Source organism: Dermacentor silvarum, chromosome 6, assembly GCF_013339745.2.
Source record: "Dermacentor silvarum isolate Dsil-2018 chromosome 6, BIME_Dsil_1.4, whole genome shotgun sequence".
Lineage (NCBI taxonomy): Eukaryota > Metazoa > Arthropoda > Arachnida > Ixodida > Ixodidae > Dermacentor > Dermacentor silvarum.
The window spans coordinates 118,457,683-118,478,362 of record NC_051159.1 but is presented as its reverse complement, the minus strand read 5'-3'; the positions used below and the strand labels follow the sequence as shown (position 1 = coordinate 118,478,362).

At 47.1% G+C, this 20,680-nt stretch overlaps 1 protein-coding gene across 1 annotated transcript in view; it reads left to right on the top strand.

The window, feature by feature from the left end:
* The window catches only part of LOC119455912 (uncharacterized), a 119,428-nt gene extending 111,710 nt beyond the window's left edge, over positions 1 to 7,718 (top strand). The window contains exons 7-8 of the mRNA XM_037717450.2: positions 4,263 to 4,877; positions 6,723 to 7,718. Coding sequence (XP_037573378.1) covers positions 4,263 to 4,471 — 209 coding nt within the window. The 3' untranslated portion in view covers positions 4,472 to 4,877; positions 6,723 to 7,718. The remainder of the gene's footprint in view (positions 1 to 4,262; positions 4,878 to 6,722) is intronic.
* Positions 7,719 to 20,680: the final 12,962 nt, after the last annotated feature.

Sequence of the window (20,680 nt, the reverse complement as noted above, 5' to 3'; positions counted from 1 at the left end):
TCATGTCAACAGCGAGAGATGTAGACATTCAAAAGCCAATAGGCTTACTGCCAAAATGGAGTGATTGCAAGAACATCTTACCTTGCGTAATACGGTGAAAAAAAGGAGAGACAGAGATAAAACAGGAGGTGAAAGGAAGAGAAGCTAACCAGAGTAATTATCCGGTTGGGTTGGTTTGGGCTACTCTACACATGGGGATGCTTCAAAAAACTACTATGACATTTCTTTACAGCGAAGCTTTTGAAGCTCACTTTTCGATAGTCGTGTCCGGATGCATAAAAAAACTCTCATTCGCCGTATGCTGTATGTGCGTGTAAAAGCGCGCGAGGGCGAGGCACGCGCGCTTTCACGGGGAGCCAACGCACGGCGCATAGCAAACGCGACTTCCCAGTTTAAGGGGAGCGGTGTTCAAGGAGGGCATCGAGGCACCCTAGACTGTGCGTGTGCGTGCCCGCTCTCCCACAGCGGCGCATGCGCTCAGCCCTGAAGCCCTCTGCCGCCTGTGCCAACGACTCTCTCTGGGCTCTCCCCTAACAGTGTTGACAACGGCGTTTAGCCGTTCCATCACGTAGATATCGCGCTAGCGCTGTTATTAGTTGCGCTTACGACTCGCAGTGGCCCGGCTGCGTGCTGTTCGTTCGGAGAAAGAACGCAATGAGCAACTGGGAACTGGCGATTCAATCTCCCACGCGAAAGGAAGACAGGGGAAGGCAGCGCGGGAGGGAGGGGTTGTGGCTTCTGCCCTGCGAGCAACTTGTACATTGCGCGGCGCCAGGCGGTCGCGCGCACCGCATCTTGAATGCGATCTACAACATGGCTCCTACCTTTGTATGCGCTGTGCTTTCGCTGCTCAGTTTCCGTTGAAGCGATAGACCGCAGGAACCTTCGCCCACTGCTGGTGGCGCGCTTGCTCACGCCAGCGTTTTGACAGTGGTTGTGTGCGGTCACACAAACAACGCGCAGAACTATTGTCGACGGCGGCGGCGTTTTGCTTGCGTTCACACCGAACGTGCGCGGCGTTGGTGACGTGTTTATGGAGAACGTGGTAACCTTTGCCATACACCCTATGGCGGTATACCGTAGCTATCATAAGGCCATGGTCTCTGTGGTCACTAAATAAGTGAAAACCACTGGATCATATATATTTATTATCCTTTAATAGTTGAAATAACCAATTACACCATCACATCCTAATAGTCATAATTGGAAATACGTAATTCCCACCATAGTACAGCTTCACTGGTCTTCCATCTCCACCCTAGTGGAAAGGCTGACTTTATTTAGGCATCCTACGCATTTAGGCAACCTACTGAATATAAACCAACATGGTTTTCGGCAAGGTTTTTCTTGCTCCACGCAACTTGTGGAATTCACACACGACTTGGTACTAGCAATTGACAAAAGGCAAATAATTGATTGCATCTTTCTAGACTTCCGAAAAGCGTTTGACGTTGTGGCTCATGATCTACTTATTAGCAAATTACACGCCTACAAATTAAACAAAAAGGTAATTGCATGGATATCTGAATACCTGTCAAATAGACAACAGTCTGTGGTTCTCAACGGCATATCGTCTGATCTTGCTGCGGTGACCTCTGGAGTGCCCCAGGGCTCAGTCTTGGGGCCTCTCTTATTTTTGTTATATATAAATGATATTACTAGAGGTATTACGTCGACTTTCAGGATGTTCGCCGATGACTGTGTGGTGTATAGGGTTATTGATAGCGATTCTGATTTTTCTTCTCTTCAGACTGACTTGGATAGCAGTTTCATCTTGGTGTGCCTAATGGAAAATGTCACTTAACGTTTCTAAATGTTTAAACATCACCTTTACTAAGGAAACATTCACATAAGTCATATGAGTACAAAGTAAATGGCGTTACCCTACGCAGGGTTAGCGAATGCAAATACTTAGGTGTTTTGTTTACCTCAGATTTAAGATGGAACAGGCATGTACAAGAGATTAGAAGAAAGGCGGCACGTAAGCTGGGCTTCCTACGTCGAAATTTTGGCCACTTACCTAGTACACTGAAAGAACGACTATATTTTACCCACGTACGTACGGTACTTGAGTACGCGTGTGTTTGTTGGGACCCTTATACTGGTGAGTCAGTTAATTTACTTGAAAAAATACAGAATAGGGCAGTCCGATTTGTATTGGGAAATTACAATAATAACCTCAGTATCACTGAAAGCAAGCGTAAACTTCAGTGGCAGGATTTAAAGGACAAAAGAAAGAACCTTAGACTTAAATTTTTTCATAATATATATTATTCTAAAACAGGCATTGAAAGAGAAAAGTATATTAGGCCACCATCGTATATTTCACGCAGAAGGGACCATAACTTGAAACTTTACGAACTTCCTTTTAAAGGAAGTTTTAAAGGAATGCCTTGCGATACTCGTTTTTTTGTCGAACCACGAGGGACTGGAACGCTCTTCCGTCAAATATTGTAGGTATTGAATCTAATGATGAATTTTACCGCGCTTTGTGTGTTTAAAATTGAAAACAATTTTTGTCGCGATTTGTATACCCCCCTGCTGTAATGCCTGCAAAGGCGATGCAGGTACCAAATAAATAAAATAAATAAATAAATCGAGGCTGACTGAAAGAACTATAGAATGCGGACATCATTTTTTTATCTTCTCTTCTCCGCTCTTTTCCCATGGTGAGAAAAAATGTATCAGTATAATGAAGGTTCTAGACGAACATTATCAATAATATTTGTCCACAATTTTGTAGATCATCGGCGCAAGATGCCTTCCTCTTCATTGGCCATCAATTCAAACTGCAGATAGGAATACAAATCATTTCAACAATAGGTACATAGCACGTTGTGACTTTCCGCGCACTTTGGCAACGGAGTGCGGATGCGATAACGCCAACGCATGACAGCTGCAAGGACGAACCTTTCGATCAAGGAACGTTGGGCAAAGTGTCGTCACACATCCTTGCTAAAAACGAATGAAATGCTCAGGCGGATGAATTGTCGGCTAAACAAGTGAGGCTAACCCCGCCTGCTTCTATACGGCACCACCACTACTACCAAGAAAGCATTCGCACAGACTTGAAATACGCGGTACGTCTAAATCTACAATGGCCGCACTGTGGCGCCATCCTGTAAGACGGCTCTATCTTTTTCCCGCAACCTTCAACAATAAAGACATCCATATCACGTGGAAGGTAAGCTGATTCAGTATGTGCTGCACCCGCCCTGGCGGCTTAGCGCTGCTAAGCAGAAGGTTACAGGGTAGCCAGCCGGAGATATGATCTGGTTAAACTCAATTTTTTGCTTTGCTTTTTACAGCGAAAGCTGTATATGGCTAGGCGAAACGAAAAACCGTTCGCCACATGTTTCGATAAACGTCTCAATTGGCTGCGCCGTCAGTTACGTCGTTCTTTACGTCGCACCCAAGTGCGCGCGCCATTGGCAGCGCCGCTAGTGACGTCGTTAGCGAACGCGTTCCCGCCATTTCGACGTTGACGCTTATCTGCCCCCAACGCATTCATCCTCGGCTCGCCGTTGTCGCATGCGTTCGATATCTCGAGTTAGCTCGGCGTCGTAGTTAGCAGCATTCGCCCGCCATTGGCGCTTGCGTTTCGCTATAAACACAAACATGGAACCAATAATTGAGAAACACTTCGAGATTAACCCACTGCTAAACACCGGGGCCGCACGTTTCAGCTTCGCTGGTTAACCATCTCTACGGAGTGCTTGGGCAGTTTTTTTTTCTATTTTTATCTATCTTATTATAACCTCCAAGTTTCAGTCCCATATTTAGGTACCAATAAAAAGCAGTGATTGCACATTTTTTTGACATCATGTGCAGCAATCAAACAAAAGCAGGTCGATGTGTTGCCATCTCTCACCCCGAAAGCAATGCTCCGTACACATATGCTTTGCAACGAGGATGAATACTACAGAAAACTCGCTGGGCTGCACCAATCAGGTGCGAGAAAGGAAGTCGTCATCTCTGCAGTACCACCTTCTTTACAGGCTGTCATAACATGTGAGGTATTTAGCCTCACAATGGCACACATTGTACGACGTCAAAATTGGCGGATACAAAACCCTTCGCTCGTGCTCCACGCTAGACCGTGGTATCAGTTTCTCGTAAGAAGCCAACAAATTTCACTTAGAGGTAGCAAAGGTGATTGTATGCATTCTAATCCCACATAAAGGCATCTGTAAGTGTCTGTTCAATTGTTTTGTTTCTTAGTCGAAAAATTGAAGCTATAAAAGGTACATCTCCTTATGCAGCCGATGCATCCGTCATCGGTGCCGACACGGCCGCTGCCAAAGACCGAGGCAAGACGTCTTCCGTGGGGCTGAGCTCCCTGAGACCGAGCGCTGCGTTTGTGACGTGGGCCGCCACCTCTGGAAAGTTGCCGTCAGCCGACGAAAGCAGCTCTACCGCGGATGATTTGGTCAGCCAGCTGGAAAGGGGAAAGTTTCCGCCCGACCGGTAGTCCGCCAGCTGGCCGCGCCGGAACGGGCCAGGGACTAAACGAAAAGTGCTGTCGCTGGGCTTAACCGTCGGGTCCAACCAGCGCGCGGATTCGTGGAAGCGTCTGCGCTGGATCGATTCGACGTCTGACTGGCATGCTGCTGCTGGTGTGGACTGAAAAGCACCAGAACGCTGTGTAATTGGAAATCACAGGTCTCGAATGCAGCCGCTTTTCCATCATCTTTCTCCCTTGTACCCCCAATTTCCTCTCGCGCACCCTTCTCTGACCTATAGCGAAACCTTCGGTGCTAGCGCCTCCTGTAGACTGTCGGTCATGGGCCGTGTGCGAAATAGATGACCAGGATCCATCGCCCGGCGTTCGTCGCCCTGTGTCGGTGCTCATCCGAGAGGACAAGACTTCCAGGCAGGTGGGTGCACTGTGAGTCAATCAAATTTATCAGGTCGAGATAATTTTGCTTCGTGCGTTCTGTGAAACACACGTTTTACGGCAGGAGGCAGCGTTCATTATACAAGTGAATGCATATATTCACGCACGCGTCATGTGGTAACCGACCCGCGCGTGAATATGCAAATAAGTTAAACGTTTACTTAACGAAGATCGCGGCATATGAAGTTAAGAAAGCGCTTGTGATTGAAATGAAGGGAAAATGATAAATTCACAGCAGAGAGTAAATAATGACGTTAGTAATCGCGACGACTTAGTACAATGCTATTCATTTTAGTGCTTCCTTATATAGTGGTTCGAGTGGCACTCGGCCCCCGTTTGCAAAAGGATCAGCCCGTCTGTGAAGGTTGGTAACAATACAGCACAAGAATCCAAGCGAGATTAATCCTTTCGTTATACGTGTCAAGAGCTAGAGACCAGATAATCAGTGTTGCATTTGCCGAAGTAATATTAATAACGAAGGTAGCGTGTTTGACCACGGTTGATCACGTAACGCAGGTCGGGTGATAAACGTCATGAACGTTGTATGACTGGAAGGCGGAGCGGACAAAGTTTGTGCTCCGTCTACTCAGCCATATGCTCAGTAATTACACCTGTAGTTTCGTAGAAATGCTGTATATTATGCTTTCATTTTTTTATTTAAAGTAATTTGAGGTTGTTTTTTTTCTTGGGGGGGGGGGGGGGTGGGAGGGGCAGGATTACAAGGTGGTGAGAATGATTGCTTTAACAGAAAGCAGGTTGACAAAGTTACAACTGAAAAGAGCACGCACATTCTGTGAGCATCGATGACAAATTCTATGATTGATGGATGTTTTTATGGCGATACCGGGGCGTTATACATAAATGAAGATACAGAATGATTGATTGATTGATTGATTGATTGATTGATTGCAACATAGGTAATATGAGAGACGTCATAGCAAACATTTCTGGATTGTTATTGACTATGTGGTATTTCTTAACGCGTTCTCAAAGAGCCGTGCACGAGAATTTCTGCATTTTTCCAACATCGGCCGGGAATCTGATGTTCTATTTCCTGCACAGCAGCATAACGCTAGATTCGCTGCGCCAACTTAGCGTCTCACAATTTACACTCTCCCGTACCTCTGCTAAGCAGCAATATACATGTGAGAAAAAGAAAAACGTCTGACAATCAAGCCATATAGGTACCGGATTTTGTTATATTAAATGGGCAAAGCATGACCAAGTTTCAATGTCAGATAACAATGAACAAATAAAATAGCCATCAGATGCGCTGTTTAAGTGGCTGCCATTACCTCGTCTTTTCGCACGCACATCAGCCACATCGGATGATGCGTTCTCTTTTAACATGAACAAGTTTATGCCACTTCTTTCCACTTACGGCCATGTTTCACACCTTTTCAAACAGCTTAGTTGTGGTTTCAGCAGTCTTAGAGGCCCCCAAAGGAGATGGTGGAGCCTGATCATTTGTTTCTTTTAGGGAAGAGAAAGGTCGATAAATATTAGTGTCTCTACTTTCCAAACTAAAATACAGGAAGGCCGTTATTATGCACTGTGCTTAGGCCTGTTTCTACAAACGAAGTGACAACCACTGCTTTTTGCGTCATTATTAGTGAGCCGTAACAGCGTAGCCACTGCTAAACATTGTAAAGGGGTTCGTGCTACAATATTCATGACTGTCATTGTGTGTAGTAGAGTTACCATTAAAGCAACAGTCATTTTCTGAGCCAAACAGCATTCGTTCAAGCTTTATCTCAAGGAGAAGAAAAACATTTCGATCTGTTATTTATATGCGCGTCACACTTCCTCGCTTTTAATTTTGCAGAGACCCTATCCGCAGGTGCTTTGATGACTTCCTCACAGTGCTGCCCGTCATGGCAGAGACGCTATCGGAGAAGCTGCCAAGGCACCGGCTGCGATAGTTGGTGTAGGTCGCAAAGACTAAAGTGTTGCGGCCGGTAGTTTTCATCCTGAGTACCGACGTAAGCGTCATTTGATGCACCGACTTGCCTCATCCTAGCGTGACATCTGCTTCACCTATCCTGAAGAGTGTGCTCCCGGATTCCTGAATGATGTGCGTGCAGCATTCGCAGTGTGTGTGTGTGTGTGTGTGTCCATTGTTCGCTGCGGCGTGTGGAGCAAGCACCTGGTTGAGAAGTCGCCCTCGGCGCTGCAGTAACCTTCAATTCCTGCTACCTATTTGCCCTATGCCGTTCTAATACGACTCGGACTATGTGCTGTTCATCCTCGTCATGAATGACGTCATGAAAGAGACAAAGCAACTGTTACACAGACTCATAGTAGATGCAACTATGTAGGGCGGTGCGCGACAAAGTTTCGGACAAACACGTGACCGGTGACAGTGGTGGACTCGGTGCCATATGATGAACTGATCCCCAGAATTGCAGTTGCTTGTACTTTGTCGTGCATACATGAGCACAGTATAAGGTGTGATCCTCGCTATTGCTGAAATTGAGGACTTTGCTGTGGTGTGGTTTGGGAGGCCACGCTCGAGGCAGCGCAGCAGCCGAATCCTGCGCGAAGCGTAAACAGCTTGCGGGTCATTTGACTCTCTCTTTGTGAAAACTTGTGTTGTACCATTTGTCATGTCAGGCGGATTTCGAACCGCTCATTTAATGTAGCTACGCAGACAGTGTTCGTCAATTATGATTTTGGTCAGGTCTCATATTCCGAGTAAGATAGCCTTACCAACCTTTGCGAGCGTTGTATGGATTCCCGTTTAAGCCATGACTCGCTTGTTGAAAAAGTTGGAGTAGCACGAGGTTTAAACAAGCGATTCTTGATGAATAAAAACCTGATACGAATGGCATGTTGCAGTCATTAAATTAGCGATCAGGTTTGTATGTTTCCCGCTTGGTCTGCGGGTCACCATAGGACTGTTGTTTTTTTTTTCAGTTATTTCATCCGCTTTCGATGGTAAGTTCTCCTATGCGATACCGTGTGCATATTTTGTGCGTTGCGTATATTACGAAAACTTGTGAGCTATGTCATTTAGTCATCTTCTTTCAGGCACTGAAGGTAAGTTACCGCAACCATTGCATAAGAAAGAAACTACGCTTCGACTTAGCCGTGAGAGCAAACAACCGCTATAAGCGGTTTTCGGGGATGCTTGTTCAAGTCGCCCTGAATGCCGCCACATTTTCTTCTTCAGCAACGTTGCTCATCATGAATGACAAAGTGGGTGAAAAAAGGCCCTCTTCTCTCTCGATTTGAAATACTTCGAATTAGGGGTGAGTGAATATTTAGTTTCGAATACGAATAGTTAGCGTGTAAAGTTCGATTTGTATTGAAAACTAAACTATTCTGTATTTTCTAAAATCAAAACTAACCAAATAATTCGCAAAAGCCGACTGTTCAAGCTATATTACTGTGCTCTGTCTGCTGAACAAAGTTTCGCAAACTATCAGAAGTAAAACAACACCAATCGATTAGGAAGCAATAGGGAAACGACATCGGTAATGCAGGCTTTGTTTTCGGTTTCGCGGCGGAAGCATCGCGCTGGCTAACACTCGATGGATTAGATCATGTACACGTATATAAATACAGGGAATGTGGATGTGGTAACAGCCATCGGCGTTGCATGATTGGTGGTGAAACGCCCGCGCGATACGAAGGATGCGAGTTGGGCTCCCACCGGCAACAAGATTTTTCATCAACTTTCATTTCTGTTTAATTTATATATTCTAAACTGCAATAAAAAATTATAAATAGTTTGCCCCATGGTTTGTTTACCTTCATAATCTGTTGGATTCATGTGGTTGTGAGTAACAAAAATCGCGTCCCTCGGTTACCCTTGCTTCGCGTCCATTACGGGAGGAGGAGGAGGAACAAACTTTTATTTAAACCAGCAGTTTAGTTGGCTGGGCCTAGGCCTCCCACGTGGGGACATCGAGGTCTTGCCTCTTCGCCACCTCGCAGGCTTGCTGGGTAGCCCAGAGTTGGTCGTCGAGTTGGGAGCTGCGCAGGGCGGCGTGCCATCTCGACGAGAGGGTCACGGTATTATTTGTCGGATATTGGTTTTTACATTCCCATAGCATGTGGGGAAGCGATGCTACCTCAGTCTTACAGATCTTGCAAATGTTACTAGGGTAGGTGTCTGGGTAGATCCTGTGGTAACGTGTTAGTGAGGGGTATGTGTTTGTCTGTAAGAGGCGAAGGGTGGTTGCCTGTGCTCTGTTTAGCTTGTGATGAGGGATGAGGAAGGTTCTTCTGTTGAGATAGAATGATTTCGTGAGGTCGTTGTAGCTGGTGAGGCGATCGCGTTCCGCTGGTGCACCTGCGCTGTCTCCGGCACGGTTGACAAGGCCTCGTGCTACGGAGTGAGCGACCTCGTTGAGGTTGGTGAGGTGCGGATGTACGTCGCCGGAAAAACCGTTATTTTTCGTATGGCGGTCGAGTCAGGTAGCAGTTTTATCTTGTGCTCTACAACTAGTGATGTTTTACTTGTGACGGCCCCTTTAATGTGTATACGGCACACAAACAATTTAGCAGCTTTTTATTTCATTTTGCCACAAAATGAGAAATCTATTCAAACACAATTTATTTGGCGCTTCTGCGGAGCTAGTCATAGTGCAGCCTGTCACTCTTGGAAGGCTTGTTTGCAATCAGGCTCTAAAAAGGTTTAGCGGCTATTCGTGTCTCTTTGTGGCAAGTATACTGATCTTGTGTTTAAAACTGATCATGATTGTCCGTGATAGCTGGCTGTCTATTTTTCACTAGTCAGTACCAGCGTGCCACCGAATTATACCGAAATGGCTATTCATGCTATAAATATAGGCGTCGGCGTTTGACACTTTCATTTCGATTCGATATTCGATACTTACTATTCGTATTTGATTATGGAAAATCAGTTCTGCGGAATCCCACATGGTGGAAGGAAGTATCATGAAAAGCAAAAATTATCATCCAACCGGATTCGAATCCTGGACAAGGACGAATTTTTGCTCAGCTAGGAAGCGTCCTTTCTGAAAAACCCGTGCGGGTTCCTCTGAAGCTTTGTGCTACATTCGGGTGGATGACAATTTTTACCTTTCGTCGTATTTGATTAGTATTCAAAAAAGTCGGGATTCGCTCTCCTCAACTTCGGTCATTTTAAGCTTTCTGGTGAAAAACTAATCGATTTGCTTGTTTCTCATCGTAAGTTTTGGATACAAGACTGGGCATTATCCAAATCCGTAAACTCGTTGTCGCAGAAACGTTTCGAAACATTCTTCTCTCTTGAGCAATCAGCGATAGGAACATGTTTCAGCGGTGGGTATAGTGAACATTCAAGCTCCGCCAAGATTTCTCTAAACCTTCGGAAAACATTCATTGCAATGTGGTCCTCTTTACCCTTGTGTTACTTCACGCTTTTGTAAACGTACTGTCTGTTTTTCTATCTTTCTTCGTCATCTCAATTCCTGCATCTGTGTATTCCCACGCTGCAATAATGGGTGTAATAGCCCGGCTGAAAATTTTAATAAATTATATAACATGCGAATGGCAATGCTATGAACTTTACTATACATGGTGAACATAGAGAAAGAGTGGGAACAAACGGGTGGAATTAAATCAATGTATTCGCATTATAGCTCGCTCAGCCGTAATTTCTATAGGTGGCCTGCGCTGAAGCATTTCAACGTTGACACATAGCATAGCGAGCGGAGGAAGCAAAATCGGAGCCACGTGATTCACGATTTGCGATGATTCTTTCGATCGCTCATGACTAGGTAAAAGTGCTCGAGATTGGCAAATGTTAAACTTCGCTCGCTGTGTGATAATGATAGGGCGTGCTCGCGCTTGAACACGGCAGAACGAACATTCCCGAACTTGGCATTCAAGCTCGGCAAAGCTCGGTGTGTACCACTCAAACGAGCATGAAGTTTCCTACAGGGAACTCTGCAACCATGGGAATGACGGTTAGTGAGTGGATTTGTCGAATCTTCGTGCTTGTAAATTACGCGTTTAAGTGGCTTTGTTTATTACGCTTTACCTGCCTTCATTGGTCTAAATTTCAAAGCAGTGTATACTTTCCTAAATTCAGAAGGCCGTTCGACTCGGCGAACGGGCGTAATCGTTTATAATTGCACAGATTCCGCCTGTCGAGGTGACCACATCGAAACGCATTAAGCGTCTCAAAGTGTTGGCTTGCCTGAGAGAGATTATTAAAGGTGTTCTGTGCGGCTCGTCGATGCATGCATCCGTGGCGTCATTCTGCTTCCGGTTACCGACGCGTGCGGACGCAGGATGGTTGGCTTCGAGTCAGCTGCGACAGCGGCCGTCAACCGTCGTGGTAGCCCGTCGTTCTTCCGTGCTCAGGACTACAGGATTACTCTGCCGAGCGCTTGATCAGGTGAAGCTATGAAGCGCGCAATCATGCTGCACTGCGACACCTCAGGTCATCCGTGTCGCATCGAAGACTTTCAAAGGCCTTTGCAAAACACCGGTGTAATCAAGGACGTTGCTGTGAGAGGTGCCCACCAGATGCCCCACGCCTGGCTCGTTAGATTGCGCACGGATGAAGCTAAAGAGAAGCTCATAGGAATATGACGCTTGGTCGTCATGGACGGATCTTTGCGTTGTCATCAACCCCAACCGGCATGAGGTACGCCTGAAGTTGAATTGGGTGGATTTGGATGTCACGAACGATAACATTCGAAGGGCTTTCACTGAATACGGTGAAGGGAAGGGTTTGACCAGGAGAGGTGGAGAGAGGAGAGAATAAACATTTATTGACAAAAACAAGGTAATTCTACCTCGTTGGGTGGGGCCCTCAGAGGTCGAAAGCGGAGGGCTTCGAATGTGCTGATGGTCTGATGCTCGAATGGGCTGACGGGCTAGGTACGGCTTTGTCTAAGACCTTCGAGCGAGAAATATTTCCAACATTAGGGCGCTTATGCAACGAAGTCTTTGAGTTTAAATCTCTGCCTCCATCATTTCTCACTTCCCATACTCTTTTTATTCCTAAAACGAACGATTCTATCAAACTTCGGCAGGTATGAACCCATCGGTCGATTAGTCTAACAAACGTAGGTTACAAGATTTTATTGAAAATAATTGCTAGAAGGTTGCTTAGTGTAATAACAGAAACAGTGGACCCGCATAAAACTTTTGGAATAAAGGGCACAGGCATATTTACGAAACCTCCCAAAGCGAGGTGTGTATTAGAGGGTGGCGATGTCATGAAGCGTGCAGTCACGATACTCTCGATCGATTTACACAAGCGTATGTCTTGGTGGTGAAGTTAAGTACAATGCACTAGGACAGCCCTCCTGAAAGATCCGTGATTGTGACATCTGCCCTCACACACATCTGTCGCGTTGTTTTCTTCTTTTTGTAGCGTTAGCTACACTGGTCAAGCCAAGCCCGTTTCGCGCGGCACATCAAGAGCCGTGCTGCGCATGCGCAAGGATCAGTGATGTCACACGGCTTGCGCACCGGAGACACCGGAGCCGGCACCTCTCGCGCACTCCGCCGCCGCCGCGCGCGACTCACCGCCGCCGGTCTGCGCATTCCAGAGGAGTGACGTCGTAGCCGTGGTAGACGCACTGGCGCCGGCGCGCGCTCGCTGTGCAGTCGCCGCCTGACACTGCGCTGGAGCCGCTGCGCTTCTGACTGGCGTTTGCCAGTGTGGTATAGCCATGGAGAAGGAGAGCGCAAATGCTGCTCAACAGCGCAGAAGAACGGAGAAGCTTGACTCATCGGATCCCGAAGTAGTTGCCTGGCAATTAGCGGTTGAGCGTAGGAGGAATGAACAGAAGAAGGCTAAACGTGCTGCGGAGACACTGGAGCAAAGGGACGAACGTCTAGCAAAGCGGCGTCGCCAGGAGGCTGAGCGACGTGCCCGACCACCCCTGCAGCAACAACAAAACGCCGTCGATGACGTCAAGGCTCGCCGATCGACTGAATATACTGTGAAACTCAGCGAAAGCGCCAGTGCGACTCGGACCTTCAGCTGAACCTTTGCTAACGCTACGTATATCCTGGCATAGCCGAGCTAAGCCACTGCAACTATTTTTCTTGTTTGTTTTTTTGTTTCCATCATTCAGGTCCGATTCTTATGCAGTACATATTCGCGTTCGGGTACGGCAATAGTGTCGAGACAGTCTGAATCGCACTGAGGTCAAATATTTCCTCCATATGTGTCATAGACTTCAAGCGGGCGTGATCGCCCTCTGTGTATTCCCTTGTGCACGTCGCGAAACGCCTTCTGGCGCGATGTAATGAGATTCCGTTTCTGACGGCCAAAGTGGGCCAGCCGAGCGTGATAGACGAGCGTGGCAGGCAACGAAGGAACTCGTACACAGTTCCACCCGGTGCACAGCTGCGAGACATGTCCGCGTTTTCTGCACTCCGAATATGTGCGTTCACCTCGCTCCTCTGCACGCCGCTGGCGAAACGCAGCGTGGCATATTTTGGCGGAGCGGAAATGGTGCAGGCCCTGCGGCAACAAGTGAAGCGGCTACACTACGCGGCTCCTCTGAAGCGTGTTTTCAGCTTCACGTAGTCTGCGTGTGGCTGTGCTGAGAGCGAAATATGATTCTGGCTGAAATGTTTTTTTTTTTTTTTTGGTTAGACGTAATAGATGACATTTACAGCATGTAACTATACGCGCATAAGGCATTTTACCTTCTTGGTTTGTGTTCAGCCGTTGATAGCAATTTACTGTGAAAATGTATGAACATATACAGTGGCCAATCTATATGAGCTGCGATCATGGAAGTCTTGCTTGAGAGAGTTTTTTTTTTCCTTTCTTGTTCTTATATTACCTGGAGTTGGGGCAGGGGGGTATTGGAGGGGGAGGAGACGCAAAACCGAAGGCGCTGAGTGCAGGATTGGGATCATAAACAGACGGCAAAGAGCACGCAAGATATATTGGGCGCTCACGTCTTATTTCTTCATCTTTTCTCTTTTTTTTCCCTTTTTTTGTGTTCTTGTGCCAAAATACTAAAATGTGAGAAAGAAAATTGCGGTAACCTTATGCTTTTCATTCGATCGTCAAAAGAGGAAGTCTCTAGATAAAGATCAACAGCCACACCTGAAACCCGAGCTTCCGCGAACAAACGCGAGTTAGAAGAGTCAGCACTGTTCATGCTTTTCGCGTCTGCGTCTTTGAGGGTTATGCAACAGGCTCCTAGTTCGGCTATTTAAAACATTTCTATAATGCGGTAGAACGCAGGATATGTGTCTTCAAACCGTCGTTTATTTTGCACAATTGAATCAGATACAATTCAGCGTTTCGAGGCGTTTATTGTTTGCGTACCAGGGAGTTTTTGACTCGTTTCAAGGCGCGGGCTACTACGATTGAAAAAAATAGCATGTGGTGCCTGAAGCTACACCAATCCAAGCCAGAGGCATGGTGAGCCACCTGCTGCGTTACCACAAGATATTGACACCCAATGCCGATAAGACATCCGAGATCACGCCGCAGCTTTGCTGCCGAGGTGAGGCAAAAGGTAGCGAAAGTCTACAGCATAATGCACTACCTGTGAAAGGGGCAGGTAGCTCAGGAATACCCACCCGTTCAGTCTTAAGCGGGCAGGTTTTGCAACGCCATGTCGGCCGATGACATAGTTTCTGCGCAATAGAAATTTTCGAGAGACCTGTCCAAAAAGCGCTTCCGTGGTTACAGCGAATTTTATTTCAAAGGGCGCTTAGTAAGCTAGAAAAAAAACAATGGAACAACTAAGGACGGATGCTGACACCGCCTTAATGATTCCGCACAAGCTCATCGTGATGCTGTGAATTTTGGAGGCGTCTGCTCAGGTATCGTTATTTATTAACGACAAATATTGACCACCTACCCTGTAATCAAAAGCAGCTAAGCACTGAACTCAGCAAGTTTTGAGAACATTCACGGAGTAGTAGTCCCAACGGGGCGAGAGAGAGAGAGCGGAGAAGGGGGGGGGGGTGAGTAAAAGAAAGCCAGGGAGGTTAAACAAGTGCAATCTAGTCTGCTATAGTCTATAGCCACCTATAGCGATGGGTTCATAACATAGGCTGTCCCTGAAAAAAATGCCCCCCCCTCAGGAGTTGCGCACGCATACTTTTGATCTGCGACGGGCATCTTAATATGTTAGTAGTGTAGGTAAGGGATTAAGCAACCATAAACAACCTGCACAAACCGCTGTGCTCGCAGACAAGGAAGGGCTAACGAGCAATCAATGTAACGATGCGCGAACATAAGTTTATGCACATAGGGAAATATATTGAGAAAGCTTCGCTGAAATTAAGTGTAAAGCAGCGGAGAGATGTAGAGCGGCCTGGTTCTGGTAATGCAAGCTGAGGTAAAATGCAAAGAGACATAAACACAGTAAACTGAGTACTGTTGCCGCGTAAGCCTGTAGAGCGACCTTAAAACACATGCCCGAATGTTGGCGAGAAAGTACAGGAGGATGACCGCCAGTCAGTATTATCGCGAGGTGCCTCAGCGTCACTGCTAGTTTGGGCGGGGGGGGGGGGGGGGGGTTATTTCGCAGGTGTCAACCCGGTGGACTGAACAGCCTAAGTTTGGTTGCAATTGTACGACCGAGTAAGAGGCAGTTTGGGGCCACCTGCATCGTTTTCGCTCATACCCCAGCATAGCCAATCAGCCCTTCAGAAGCAGCCGAACTGCACAGCCACTATGTGCCCACTTACAAAGTACACTGTGATGCAGGCTCTTTTCTTTAATGGTTCAGACGGTTCCTTGAGGAGAATGCCTCTAAACCCAGTTTAGGACAAAGCCATTTGTTAAAAAAAAAACCACGCACACAAAACTTTTAATGTAACTAGAACGAAAAGAAAACCATAAAACAAACACCCAGCGAGATATCCCAGAAAAAAAATTAAAGTTACGACGGTATAAACAGTACGCGAGTCCGGGCTGAACACGAGTGTGAGGGCGCATAATAGTTCGAAGAGGATGGGAGGCCACGAAACGACGAACGACGTGGCGTTCGTCTCAACAAAATGTCGATGGGGTTGGCGGATGAACGGGTGACCAGAGTGTGGTAGCTCCGGTTTGAAGAGGAGACGTATGGGCAGATGGCGGGGGAGTTCTGGCCAGGCCTCTGGGCTAGAAGTCGGGCCCGTAGCCCGACTGCTCATACTCTGCCCACTGGCGCAGGAGTCTGCCGGCCTTGGGTAGCAGTCCGGGATCGGGTAGAGTGGCGACGCCCGGGAACGGGTTGACAGGAGGTCGCGGTCTGGCGAACTCCTGGTAGCTAGGGTCCGGAACCCGACGGCCCGTCTTCAGCTCCCGGTCCGGTGACCGACCATTCCCAAGGCCCCGCTTCCTGCAACTCCCCCTTCACTCAGACGGTGCGCCTCGCTTTTCTGCCCCTCTGGTCGATTTTTCGTTGTCTGATTGGGCCCTGGAACTCCGTGGCTCTTTCTGAATGGATTACCTTTTCCTTTTATTTTGTTTTTCCGCCGCGCGTTCGTGTGCTGAACGCTCTTCACGTCGTCCTCTTCCATTCAGCATGAAAGTCACCTCCACGCGCGCACTCTTTGTCGTCAGCTTTTTTCTTCCCCAACCACGGCACTTTCTCACGCACTGTGTCGCGCACTATACACACTACTTACAACCCCCTCCATTCCCCTTGTCTTCTTCGTCATGACAAAATGAATCGATAGCATCCCGGTTGACATGCTCAAATGTACTGCTGGGGACACTTATTGGTCAGATCTATTGGTGATTTCAACGTGAAGTGAGTGCTGTGAGATTGCAGTGCCTCCAGGATCAGCCAGCTTTACAAACCACACTAAATCTTTTGCAAAGATACATGCTGGATCAGGATCGGCCGACTATTGATTACCACTATACTCCGGATCTGCCAATTTTACTTGGCCTGGCAGACATGCAGGCAATTACGAATACTTCCTCCCCATTACGTTTCGCGCCGTCTGGATCATGATCATAAAGTTGGAATTCCGTTGTGTAAAACAGAATCATTCCTACAGTCCTACCACGCACATCAAATCATTGGAATTGTCTTCCCAAATCGGTAGTGACAATTTCAGATCATGAAAAATGTGTGACGAATGCTTTGTAACACCTTATTGTATTCTGCCTCTTCATTACCCTTATAGCCTAATTAGAAACATTGTATTGCTTCTTGTATATTAATTTTCTTCTTCTTGTGTGTTTTATACCACTCCCCTCTGTGATGTCTGTTTACCCTGAGGGTATCATGAATAAATAAATAAATAAATAAATAAATAAATAAATAAATAAATAAATAAATAAATAAATAAATAAATAAATAAATAAATAAATAAATAAATAAATAAATAAATAAATGTGGGGCAAAAGCGTCAAAGAACACTTTGCTTTAAAATAATTTTATAACTGCAAATGTGAACACAGTTCATGGTTCGAGCTTCTTCATGTGCTCGTTCTCTCGCCTCGAAAGTATCCCCGATTACCAATTAACCGAAAAATCCAGATGCTTTGATATAGCGCTCATCGTTTGAGTGAAAAAACCATTAAGAGTGAGCGGCATACTATGCGAGATGCTGCATCTTGACCTTATGCCTTTTAGGAAATGCTAATTGGTTTGGCGAACCAATGACCTTAAAAAGTTACTTCAGGAAGCGTGGAAATGTGGGGACTTGAATAACAAGAACACACCTGCTTCAATAGACACAGTATCAAGGACTGGGACATCATTTACATAGACTCTTCCCTACAACAACATGCAAAAACGAAAGGCAAAGTAGCAAGTGCCACAGGCCCCTTCCTTAAAGGCAGGCTCGGCTACTATAGGAACCATCCCGCCAGAAAGATTAATTATCCAGAAGAAACCGCGCCGCTGTCAATGATTAATGGCTGCTGCGACTACATAGACGCTGTGGTCAACAGCACCCGCACCTCTGACAAGGAAGTTCTGGTGCACAGGGGACACGTGTCAATTCGATGCTGTATGTACTTCGTGCCATGTTTTTTTTTTTCTTTTTTCTGATCCCCGAGCTCTTTATCTTTATATTATCTATTGCTGCCAGGCGCACACGGTGCCCCATTCAGACGTCAACACCTTTAGTCGCTGCATCAATAGTCCTTCTGTTATGATAACCATTTTTGCACGACGGTAATATTTCATGACTAAAAAGATTTTTTTTTCCACTATAGTCATGTGGTGTTCCTCGGCCCCTGCTATGTATCTCGGACTTCATACATCACTTGCGACAAGAAAGGTGCGCGCTGATCTTTTTTTTTTTTCAGTCAGGTTATTCTTCCGCTCTATGCAGCAACCCCGTGTTGTGGTCCTTCGAAAAGGAGGAGAAAAAATGGGGCAGCAACTCTCCACTAGGGCATTTTCATATAGTGTGAGCATCCTTTGGAATCAATACTTATGAAGCAAATACTGTACCCTTGAAACCAAGACTGTCATACTTAAAAAAATCACATCATATAACCCTACGGGCAACCATGGTGGGATGCGAAAGCATCGCGGGGGGTGCGCATCGAGTTTCCGTTTCGTTTCCCTTGGCAACACAACCCAATGAAAGTTAGAGTGAGAGAAGTGAAACGCTGACGTTCCACTTCGGCGTGCCGAGCCCGTGTTGCTTCTGTAGAAGTTTCCTACCGACGTTGACGTTTACGTTCGGCTTCCCTGGCCCGAAGTTCGGGGTCCGCTTGCCGACGCTGACGTTCGGCTTCTCGAGCCTTCCTCTGCTCCGCGGCGATGGCGCTGACGCTCCAACTAGCGCCGACGTTGACGTTGTTCATGGCGTTTCGCACATCGTTGCACAGAGAGAGAATGACGGAAGCACAGCGAACGCGCGCTTTATACTGCGCAGCGACACTTGCGCCGCCTACCGGCGTACCCTTAGAGAGAGAGGGAGAGAGTGAGAGAGAGTTATATGCAATGATTTTCTGCACCGCACCTGTGGCGGAGAGGGGGAGAGGGGAGGAGGAGAGTGCACACCTGCGTAGGAAAGGAGAATGAGGGAGAGATGCGCAGGCGCAGTATGGGTGCGGACGCCGCAGAACGGACACTGCCCCGAGCATAAGATGCTTCTCGCATCTAAAAGCAACTCCAAAGAATACCGCGCACACTGTGACGATCTCCTCAGTAAACACGTTTTTAGCATCAATATTGTGTTTGGTAAATGAAAGACGCTTCCTTGGTGATATCGCCAGAACGACCGACCCTTCTCTTCCTTCCTTACCAAACTTGGCTCAAGGAAACATGCAAACATTCTCAATGCAGAAGACTATTCGAAGTCGCATAATCGCTACTAAACCCAGTGTTTAGGCTGGTCGAGGTGTTCACATCGAAACGTGCCAAGCGTCTCAATGCGCTGGCTTGCCCGCGAGAAATTCATGTGTTCTACGCCGCTTTTCGAGAGAGAGAGAGAGAGAGCGACAAAACTTTTATTTTGATAGGGCACGGAGAAGCGTCGATCTCCGTGGTGGGTGGAACCTTCAGTCCAGGGCCCCAGCGGCGGTGGCAGCACTCTCGGCTCTGGCGATTAAAATCCCTATATAAGAAAAGTACCGCCATCTACTCTTTCCTCCGCCGCCTCCTCTCCTAAAGCGCTTGCTTTTTTTCTTTGCTTTTTGCTTGCGAAAGCCAAGTCGACGGTGGCGCACCTAGAAAGTCTACGTTGAAGCTTTCAGGCCGGGCGCGCGCCGCCGCCGCCGCTGGCGACTGCGGCTGCACAGAGTACTTTCAACATGGCTCTGAGGCGGGAAAAAAAGATATATAAAGAAGTGAAAAGCGCGCGCTATCATCGTCCAATCGGAGATACAGGAGAGAGAGAAGCGGCGTTGATCAAAGGATGGCGGTACTTTTCTTATATAGGGACTTTACTGGCGATAAGCTTTCGCTGATCCTCCAGTGCCGAGCTGGTCAGCACCATCTCCCACTGCTCGTGCGTTGCGTTTCGATTTGGGGAGTTATTGGGGATATTTTGGCATGCCCATGTGATGTGGTAGAGGGCAGCTCGCTCTGTACAGAAAGGACAAAGGGGCTGATAAAGGGTGGGGTACATAGCGTGAAGGAGCGTGAGGTGAGGATAAGTGTTGGTCTGGAGTTGCCTCCAGGTCGTGGCTTCAGCTCTGATGAGGGGTGGGTGCGGGGGCGGCATAGTTCTTCTCGAAAGGTGGTAGTGCTGCAGTATATCGTAGTAAGTTTGTAGTGCTTCTGGACTTGGGTCTTCTGGCGTCTCCTGCAGTGCCCGGTTGCAGTGACCTCGGGCTATCGTGTGTGCACGATGGTTTCCGCTGACGGCTTCGTGTCCTGGTGTCCAAATTATCGTGGCGCGGGGTATTTACTAGAGACGATTAAGCATATCGCATGCTATTTTATGTAAATGGCCGTTTGCGTAGGCTCGACATGCTGACTGACAGTCTGTAAGAATATATAGTTCGTTTTGTCTCGATGCCGAGATGGCGAGGGCATGCGGCCATAGCATAGCCCTTGACAGAGTGTGGCGGGCAGGTATCCAATACTGTAAGTCTCTTCATACACTTTAAGCAGAAAGGGAGCCAATATAGAGCAAAAGCTTTAATAAAATTCTGCCCTCAAGCCATCGTGCCCGGGAGTTTTACCTTTAGCTAACGAAGCAATAATTGCTTCAACTTCCGTGATACATATGTCTCTATCATCATCATCACATTCTTCTTGACTGAGCTGTGACAGCAACGAAACAAAAGTTTCCGTTACAGCTTCACTATTAATTACTTTATGACACTGAAAAATATTCCCATGATGGTCAGGTGTACTTATCCTTCTCGTCTTTCAATCCCTTCTCCCCTGCCCCAGTGCAAGGTAGCCTACCGGCTCAGCCTGGTTA